This window comes from Atta cephalotes (genome assembly GCF_000143395.1).
Source record: "Atta cephalotes unplaced genomic scaffold scaffold00001, whole genome shotgun sequence".
In the NCBI taxonomy this organism is placed as follows: domain Eukaryota; kingdom Metazoa; phylum Arthropoda; class Insecta; order Hymenoptera; family Formicidae; genus Atta; species Atta cephalotes.
In genome coordinates, this window is record NW_012130065.1 from 8,956,870 (window position 1) to 8,967,524 (window position 10,655).

General features: G+C 34.9%; 2 protein-coding genes across 2 annotated transcripts in view; one reads left to right on the forward strand and one right to left on the reverse strand.

Moving 5' to 3' along the window:
• Nucleotides 1–3,184, forward strand: part of LOC105626095 (tankyrase) — a 6,684-nt gene extending 3,500 nt beyond the window's left edge. Inside the window, exons 7-12 of the mRNA XM_012207409.1 lie at nt 126–354; nt 539–924; nt 1,186–1,617; nt 1,762–2,294; nt 2,377–2,726; nt 2,944–3,184. Coding sequence (XP_012062799.1) covers nt 126–354; nt 539–924; nt 1,186–1,617; nt 1,762–2,294; nt 2,377–2,726; nt 2,944–3,184 — 2,171 coding nt within the window. The remainder of the gene's footprint in view (nt 1–125; nt 355–538; nt 925–1,185; nt 1,618–1,761; nt 2,295–2,376; nt 2,727–2,943) is intronic.
• A 4,053-nt stretch (nt 3,185–7,237) lies between these two features.
• On the reverse strand, nt 7,238–8,416 carry LOC105618490. The gene has a single exon (XM_012200026.1). The coding sequence runs from the start codon at nt 8,414–8,416 to the stop codon at nt 7,238–7,240; it is 1,179 nt and encodes a 392-aa protein (XP_012055416.1).
• Nucleotides 8,417–10,655: the final 2,239 nt, after the last annotated feature.

A 10,655-nucleotide genomic window follows, 5' to 3' on the forward strand; every position in this document is an offset into this window, starting at 1 on the left:
AGAGAGAGAGAGAGAGAATTGCGCAACGATATTGTATGTTATGATCGTTAAGAGTAACAGGGCCCTTAATCTGATTTCGCAATTTATTTTGGGAAACATTTTTATCTTCATGTTTAATTACGTAGATCCACCAAATGGAACTGACGATGTGGAAGCACAACTCTTAGAGGCAAGCAAATCGGGCGATCTTGCTGCTGTAGAAAGAATCTTGCAGGCCAATCCACATGCTGTGAATTGTCGCGATTTGGACGGCAGACACTCAACTCCACTGCATTTTGCAGCGGGTTTTAATAGAGTGCCAGTTGTAGAGTACCTATTAGCACATGGCGCTGATGTGCATGCCAAAGACAAAGGGTAATTAATTCAATATTAATGCAATATTAATGCAATATGGCTTTAATTATTCATTGAACATGCTTTAACATTTACATAGCATTTTTAATTTCTCTTTATCTATATTCTATAGTTCAGTATTCATCTTTATGTGCAATATAAAATACTCTTAACAATATTGCATATTATATTCATTTTGATGTAGTGGATTGGTTCCTCTCCACAACGCTTGTTCTTATGGCCACTATGAGGTCACGGAATTATTAGTAAAACACGGAGCATCCGTGAATGTTGCCGATTTGTGGAAATTTACACCGCTCCACGAAGCTGCCGCCAAAGGCAAATATGAGATAGTTCGATTATTGTTGAGACACGGAGCGGATGCTACTAAAAAGAATAGAGACGGTGCGACACCGTTAGACTTAGTAAGAGATGGTGACCAGGATGTAGCGGATCTTTTACGTGGAAATAGCGCACTTTTGGATGCAGCGAAGAAGGGTAATTTAGCCAGAGTACAACGATTGGTCACACAAGACAACATTAATTGTCGGGATGCACAAGGACGCAATAGTACTCCATTACATTTAGCTGGTAATATATCATTTCTGAATTATATTCATTTCTGAATATATAAGTGTTAATATAATCTCTCTTAAAAAAAAAATATGTTTAAATAGCTCATATTTTTTTTATTTTATTTTTCCACGGAGATTTGTAAAATGTATTATATATTATGATATATATATATTTTTTTATTTGAGCTTTTAGAAATAAAATAGAAAGATCTTGTGTATTTATATAGAAATAGCAAATAGCTTTATATTTACATAGATTGTACTTTTCTTAACACAGCGGGATACAATAACCTGGAAGTGGCTGAATTCTTACTTGAACGTGGTGCCGATGTAAATGCGCAAGATAAAGGTGGCCTTATTCCTTTGCATAATGCGTCGAGTTACGGTCATTTAGACATTGCAGCCTTGCTCATTAAGTACAATACTGTGGTGAATGCGACTGATAAATGGGGATTCACGCCACTTCATGAAGCTGCACAAAAGGGTCGAACGCAGCTGTGTGCTCTTCTGCTTGCTCATGGCGCCGATCCCTTCCTGAAAAATCAGGAAGGTCAGACTCCAGTGGATTTGGCCAGTGCGGACGATGTAAGATGTTTATTACAAGATGCTATGGCTTCTCAGCAAATCGTTCCAACAGTTCCATCGGGCAACATGGTGAATAGTAGTGGTGGCAATTCTATTAACAGTAGGCCACCTAGTATCGTATCCGGTAAGACTTGTTTCTATAATCATAAACTATTTTAAAACTTTCTATAATTTAATTATAGACTAATTAAAGGCATTTAAAATACAAAAGAATACCGTAGGTTCACGCACATAAATAATATACTTAGTTATAATTTTTTTTTTCCAGTTCCTGTAACACCGCCACCGCCTCTCACTCAAGAAACAGTTATTATGCCATCTGGTGCAGCTATGACTCTATGCGTGCCATTGGCTCGCCCGACATCATGTCTCAGTCCAATGCCACCAAGCGAGCCATGCTCCGAGAAAGAGTCCAAAGATATATGTAAAGAACACAACAGTACCATCACGACTGTCGCTGGTTTTCTGCAAAGTCTCGGTTTGGAGCATCTACTTGAGCTATTTGAACGCGAGCAAATCACTTTGGACATACTAGCAGAAATGGGTCATGAGGATTTGAAGCAAGTCGGAGTGTCGGCTTACGGTTATAGGCATAAACTAATTAAAGGCATGGATAAATTGCTAAACACAGCAGCAGGTTCCCTTTGGCAGCCTTCCATAAATCCTGGAACATTGTTAGTGGACTTATTAACAGAAGACAAAGAATTCTTAGCAGTTGAAGAGGAAATGCAAAGTACTATTAGGCAACATAGAGATAACGGTCATTCTGGTGGTATCTTCTCTCGATACAACATAGTCAGAGTGTGTACTTAATATATATCGGAACTATAACAACCGACATTGTTTTTATTGACAGTTTTGTAACTAAAAATATTTTATGCAGATACAAAAGGTTCAAAATCGCAAATTATGGGAGCGTTATGCTCATAGAAGACAAGAAGTGGCTGAAGAAGTTGGCGCTGCCGCTCCCGCTTCTCCTAGTACTGGGCCTAGGGGTGTTGCTAGTTCGACAGTATCACAGGCAAACGAAAGAATGTTGTTCCATGGAAGTCCATTTATTAATGCTATCGTTCAGAAAGGCTTCGATGAACGACACGCATATATCGGTGGAATGTTCGGCGCCGGCATATATTTCGCCGAACACAGCAGCAAGAGCAATCAATATGTCTATGGTATATGCGGCGGTACCGGATGCCCCGCACATAAAGACCGAAGCTGTTACATTTGTCACAGGTAAGCAGAAGAAAAAATTAAATATTTGGAGGTAAATTAAGTATACTTTCATGACGTTTCTAAAAGATTAAAAGTTTATCGATAGCAACTTTCATATACATACATAGCATTAACATACATTAAATTCATTGATGCGTTCTTCTTTTCTATTCTATTTTCATTTTTAAAAGTACTAATTTCATTTTGTATTAAAACATTTCTGTTTCTAATTTTTTAGACATTTACTACTCTGTAGAGTTACGCTCGGCAAATCGTTTCTACAATTTTCGGCAATGAAAATGGCACATGCCCCTCCCGGCCATCATAGTGTAATGGGCAGACCATCGCAGGGCGGTTTAGTGTTTCCCGAATACGTTGTCTACAGGGGCGAACAGGCATATCCAGAATATCTCATCACATACCAAATCGCGAGGCCTCAGCAGGAAAGTGGCGGTAGTGACGGCGTTGAGGAACGGTGATCGGAAGAGGCGGGTCCGGCGGCGCGATTGCGCAGCCTCTGTTGCTGTCAGAGACCGAGAGCATGCGGCGCATTGTCGCGGACATAAAATTCAAACTGTTTCGATTCGTCTAACATCAGTTCTTCCATTTTTAACTGACTAAAATAGAATTTGCGAAAGTAACAGTGTATGTGTGCGTGCGCGCGCGCGCGCGCGCGTGTGTGTGTGTGTATGTGTACATGTGTGATCGAAATATGCAGAATATTTTATTCCAAAATAATATCCATTCTTACTAAAAGGAAGATGACCTTTGTAATAGTTTATTTCTAGCATTTAAATATGGTACTATTCAAGCTCAGTTCTTCCGTCAGATGATGGAAAGGAATGTATATTAATCGTAATGTATATATTGATATTGATACACTATGCGTCTCTTAAGTTTGCAGCATACGATATATTTCTTCCTGCTGGGTTTCTAACTGAATGCATGTTACCGTATTGACAGCGATGTTGGCAATACTGCTGGTCGTGTTGCTGGCTCGGCTTCAAATAGTTCAAGTTTCGTATGGCCGAGCAGCTGGAATTTAATTTTGCTTGACAGAAGGTCTCGGACTCGAATAAATAAATTAAACCACTGCTGTAAATCATCGAAAAAATTCAATCAAAATGCAATTTTATTCTATTTTTTCTTTTACATCACGAATGTCATATCTCTCTTTTTTTAAGCAAATGATACTTAATGTTAAAAAATACTTTAATCATGTGATCAAAACTATATCTTGATTAGCTCTCACAATGCAGAAGGCTAGTCAAAATCACAAGAAAAATAACACCTGACCTATCGTGAATCTAACAGACAAGCTAGTAGTGTTGCCAGCAAGCTATATAATTTTCAACATAGTAACAAGGCTTTAAACGCACGCAAGCTTGCTTTTTAACTTTATAGTTCCTACCTCCTTTGTTTAACAGACAGAAGTTAATATGACTGAATCAGAATAGAAACTGTACACAAAATTATTATGGTTCTACAAAATCTAAATAAGTATTACAAAGTCAGAAGAAATCATCAGTCATTTCCTACCATCACTTAGCATCTACGCATTGGGTACATCCAGAAGCATGACTGCTCATTGAGCAGTCTGATTGGCATATTCCGTTAGATCTAAAAATATAAATCAAACTGGTACAAGAGCTCACTGAGCGCTCAGTGAACGATTATAGTAACTGAATGCACCCATTACTGATCGTATGTCTAGCGGAGAAAAGAGACAGCAACGTAGGTAATGACTTAATTACACAAACAATATTAAGCAAAGAATTTCTTAAAACCATAAATGTGAATACACGAGTAAATTACATAAAAACTCATATGGTTTGTTAGGATAATTGCATCAGAACGACTTCTTAAGATTTGTTTAAAGCTTTTACTTTTGAAGATAATGATATTTTTTATACATAATTTTTAGGGAGAGGAGAGTAATCAGACAAAAAAGATAATTGCATTGAATAATCCTTTTAACATATGTTTCCCTGTGCTAGACAAAAAGCAACAGTACATTTTCAATTATAGCACAAAAATGGTATTATAGGGGTGTGCAGGTATTTGAAATTACAGGCTCGGATTTTTTTCGGGATCCAAAATTATAATTTTCGGGTACCCGAATTTAAAACGGGTCGGACAATGATCATAGATCTAGAAACTTTTTAACGACATAAATGTGATGCTTCTTCATAATTTTTCAATTGGGTTTTCCACTTAAACTATAGTATAATTAAACTATAGTATAATTAATTAAATTTATAGTACAATTAATTAAATTAAGTCCACAAGGAAGTGATCTACATCTGTGATCACTGCCCGATTCGATTCTTACGGGTATCGAAATTTACGGAACATTACAAACATTCGGCCTGATCCCGAAAAAAATTCCCGATCTAACCCGAACCCAAAATCTCGAGTACCACTATACTTGAATATTTAGAAATTTGCTCTAAAAACTAAACGATTATAGATAAATATGATACGAATCACTCAAACCGAAAAAATGGGGAGTAACCAGGCAAATATTATTAATTATAAAGAAAATTGCTTTATTATGTCATTAATATCCATTTCACTTATCAACTCATTCTCAAATGCCTACTACAAATCGCAATTTTTTAACAGTAATTTTTTTCCCCACCAAACTGCGCCCTCCTGGCGCTTCAGATTGTCCGAGTCGCCCACCTTACAGGTTGTCCCTGTACGATACAATCTTAATCCGAGGACAAAGCAATCGAAATTTATTTTCCTTCCGGAAAAAAATATGCATATATAAAGCGCGGAGATTAAATCCGGAATTAAGAAACATGAATCAAATCACATTAAGCGCGAAGCCATTCAATGTCCCAATCCGGCAGGTAAAAATGCATCGTGTGCAGCAGGCTTTACATCAAACTAGTTGATATGTCAACTAGAGCATGTTCCTAGGATTAGTCAAAATAAAAGAAATTACAATGTACTCGTACACATTTGTATACATATGAAAAAATTAATTTATATTAATACATGCTCCAATTTTAAAAAGTAAAAGCGAAAGCAAATATCGATCGTGAAAGTATACAATCATCGAAAGAAGAATGTAATTTACTGACTGTCTCTCACGAATATATAGCTTGTATAAATTAAATTTATCTATTTGATATGTACATTATAGGTAAAGTCTGCAATGTGATGAAAAATATATATTTATATATACAAATATAAATGTTTTTTTTTTAATATGGAGTAATATTAGTTTCAATTATATGTTATAATATTTTTCTGTACTATGAATAATTTTATAATTTTATTTTGGCAAACACTAGTTGAGGGAAATACATTTATGCAATCTATATGTGTATTATTCTTCAAATAGTACAAAGTTTTTTATTTAGTAACTGATACAATTTTGCATTTCGGACTTTACTTGCGATATGTATAAACTTATAACTTCATATACTTAAGTATTACAATGTAAATAATTTGTGATTATTTGCTCCCTTATACTTCGTAAATATAATCAATGGGGTTCCTATAATTCGATAACTTTCAAACACTATATAATCTTTTTTTACCAAGACGATATAATAGCTATTTTATTAATGTCTTCTGTGTTTTTGGAAAAGAAAAGTATCGGGAGATATTACAAATCGCTAGTTAAAAAAAAACAGGTATTTTCGATGCTAAGTAATACATAGTTGCAAACTATTATGACATTGAACTATTTATAAACAAAGTACTAAATCTAGTTAAATTAATATAACTTCGAAATACGTAACGCCGTTCAAAGGCTAACCTTTTTTTAAATGTCGAATGGAAAATACCGAAGACATTTTCTGATCTCAGTAAAAACACCGTCTTTATCATCTTCGCGACACTTTTAAAATAATTTTGTCATAGTTATATAAAAAAAAGAACTATGGAAGTATACATACATAATAATACTACGACTATGTAGATAGCGAAAAACGAACACCATTCATAACTACTATAGTCTTAACTTATTCTTGGTGATGGTGATCTTTTGTTTTTTTTATAGAGGATGTTCACTTTGAGCAGTGCTATTGATTGTCTGTGACTACACTAGATATGGACTAGCCAACGACTTCTCCGCGTTGTATCTGCTCTAAAGCTAATTACAATATTTTCATGTAAGGCAGATATGCGACATAATCGGAGTAATACTGAAGTGCATACATATTATTACCACTGTGTTCTAATTGTAAGAGAACGAGAGACTTATTAAAAAAAAATGATTTTCTTTAATTGTTAATACATAAGTTGTCTTCTCTTTTCTTTTTATTTCTTCCTCTTGCTTGAATGTAAAAATATAATATGAAAAAAATACTCCTTTTTTCTCATCAGCATTTTATAAATTATTTGCTTCCGTTGCGAGAACTCTAACGGTCATTCGCAGATCTTTTCATTTTCACCAGTTGTGAAAAATCTTGTTTCAGTTTGCGGAAAAAAAGATATCGGAATTGTTAAAAATTGCTACTTAAAAAAAATTTACTTAAAAATCTTATATATTCTCAATGCTAGATGATGCATAGTTAATGCTGTTGTGTTGCATTCCTTTTTTTCATCATAAAAACTTTGACTATTTGAGCCCGATAGTTTTGACCGAATTCAGGTGTCAATCTGAAAACTTCTTGTCGATAATGAAGAGGAAGAAAGTTTCTTCTCTCATTTCTATTTGTTATCCATGTTCTATTAACTGGAATAGCACATGACCAAGATTTTGCACCCGTTTTAGTCGATCCTTTCTTCCATAGTTGAGCGCAGAATACAATTCCAGCAGTAAGTAAGAATTGTTCACCCATTAAAGATGTTACTTCAAGGTTTCCATGTTTCTCTTGTTGGCCACGGATTTTTGGTGGAACTGGATGTACCATAATTGTTTGAATTACAGATCCCTCCTTAACTAAGTCATTGAAATTTACTGTAAATAACTCGAAAACTTTTGTCTGCGCTATAATATTTGAAATAGACATTATTAGTTTTAAATTTACACCAGTATTATAAGGATAACAAGGAAATGAATCAGCTTTAATTCCAGCATTAAAAGCAATGTCTTTTGCTTCATTAGCCCTTATTCCTAATGGTAGATAACCTAATAGATTTTCAGTCATAGTTAATTCATCAGTATTTAAAGATGATGCATATGATCCAGGCGGAGTATCACTTATACTTTGTCTTACAGCTTCACTCAGTACCCCTAAACAAGGTATTTCTTCATACAGATTATGATTATCTGTTGTTACAGGTCCATAGAATCCACCATATTCGCCAATTTGACTAGTAGGTAATTTTGGAAACCATGGATAAAGATGTTCTCCTGTTACTGTTTGTATGGAACCAAACACTTGAAGTTGTAATAGTATTGGCTCAGGAATTGAAAAATTAGATTGTTGTAAAATTAGTAACAAATCTCGTTCTTCAGGAGTGATAGGTTGAAAGAGTTTCATCTTAAGTGAAACAAATCTGAACCATAGTAAGCTGGTACTATAATAATCCAGATATTCAGGTAGGATCCTTTTACGCACATTAAGGTCATATAGATACAATTCAAAATATACTCGCCTAGATATATCAATTAAGGTTGGAGCTGATGGTGTTATTCTTGTATACATATTTACTTCTTGTAATGACATACTAGTAGATGCAAAAATTGGATTTTTGGCTGGGTCATGTTGTGGTATGGCAAGTTGTTCTACTGTTTGTTGTTGCATCTTAGATGATTTGATGATAAGAAAAACTTCTTAGACGTAATGTTGCCTTATGTTTATGCAACTTGAGATGCTAACCAGTTTTTAGCTATGAACTTTGTTCTACAAGAAATCATTGAGCTGTAATAACATCGGTATGATCTCATATATATATATATATATATATATATACCAAAATTGTGCATGCAAAGAAAATATATAAAAAAATACTGCAATAATTTTCTTACCTTCTCTATCAGTACACTCAACCTATAGATATTCATGCCAGAAAGAAAACGAGAGCAGGAATACCGAACGATTAAACATTACAACATGCTGTGTGTGAAGGACATAGGTTCAAGCCTCAAGCAGTGTTGCAATAATAGGATTAATTAATTAATGGCTCCTACTTCTGAAAATTCCGGAAACAATCAGAAACAATACGCAGGATTGGATAAGGATTTGAGTTCGGACATGCCCAGTATTGCTTTGCAGTAGGGCCACTTTTTTTAACGCATGTGCATTGAAGACACTAAAATGAAGTAAGAAAATCACCATAAAGGTGCCTTTTCATGTTAACATTCGATGCTCTAGGTATCAATCATAAAAACTTTTTTCCTAGGATGAAAAGTAAAAAGTGAAAAATTTCTTCATTAATTTCAATGGTAAAAATTTTCACTTTTTACTTTCCATTCTAGAGATAAAGTTTATGATTGATATCCAGGAGTGCGATCAGAAAATAAGAATTTGAACCTATCAGAAACTGTGTATTCCACAATACGTAATTTTTGATAGGTTGAAATTCTTATTCTCTATTCTCTGTTCCTTTATTCCTTATTATGCGGAGCCGCTAACTGTCTTTATACGCCTACCGACATTTATCGGTATGCACAGATATTTTATATGGTGAAAAAGCTGCGCAACAACACTGACAAATGTAGGTGTGTACAACTGTTACAGAATAACACCTGTAGTATTACTCATAACTTTTTCTCTAAAGTGAAGTGTGAAAATGAAAATTTTTATGCACGTATGTATGTACGTATATATATACATTATATAAAAAATTTTCACATTTCCACTCAGGGAAAAAGTTACATGATCGATACCCAGGTTTCGGAAAGACGCTATTAGCGCTATTTGTATCATTCTATCTTCATCGTCCATTAAACGTAAAACAAGAAGCCTATTCTTTTTAGCTAAACTTTTTTGCACTAGTTCATCTTTCTTCCTCTTTTTTTCTCTTGAAGAGAAAAGGAAGAAAGATGAAGAGAGATGTAACGGTGTAAAAGTTCAACCAAAAAAACAAGTTTAAGAAATGTTAGTTAGTATGACACAAATAGCGTTGATAGCACGTTTCCTGAACATAGCCGGAGTGAGAAATAAAGCTCTATATATTAAAGTAGCGCATTCTTTTGATTTGAGAGCGAAATATCAACAATTTTCCTATTTGGCTATTTCGACCGCCATTTCGATTTAATCGTCTGTAGTCCAATAAGCACTTAATATTATTGGTATAGAGTATGATTAATAGATCCAAAATGAAGGGACTTATGCGCTATTTTGATATACAAGGCGTCTCAAAATAATCGCTAAATATTTCATGGGCAGGCGCAAAGCGGACTAAACTGAATCGAAAAGTCCTGTACCATTTTGCAAGTTCCCCAATAGTTAACGAGATATTAATTCTTAAAGATAGCCAGATACGCGCGTCCACTTGGTCTACTATTGTGAAGTGTATATGCCTACACCGATCGCTTGGTGCGCGGGCTGTAGGGGACTACCTGACAAGAGTCCCACGCCGCTGCGAGTCAATTATATATGGCGCTTGCCAGGCTATCTCTAAAATCACTAGAGTAACAAAGTACCACGATGAGAAAATTTGAATTAACATTTGGAGCCAAAATGGCGTCGAAGTGCTATCCTAACCTGATTCTAAAAGGTTGGAAATCCATACAGGGATCTGAAAGAAGAAATAGAACCTAATTCTATTAGTATCAAAAATGCCGATTGCTGTATCAAAAACTGCAAAAACCGCAACGAAAGAGGCTGAGGTTTTGAATAATCGCGCGTCATGGAGCCAAAATGGCGGCAGTTCGCGGTACTTAATCTAGTGACTTTAATTATTCCCGCTCCCCACAGTCTGCACGCCAAGGATTAATATCTCATTAATTATTAGGGAAAGTTACAAAATGATAAGAAAAATGATACAGAACTTTTCGACTCAGTCTGCTTTACTTGCCCATGAAATATTTAGCGATTA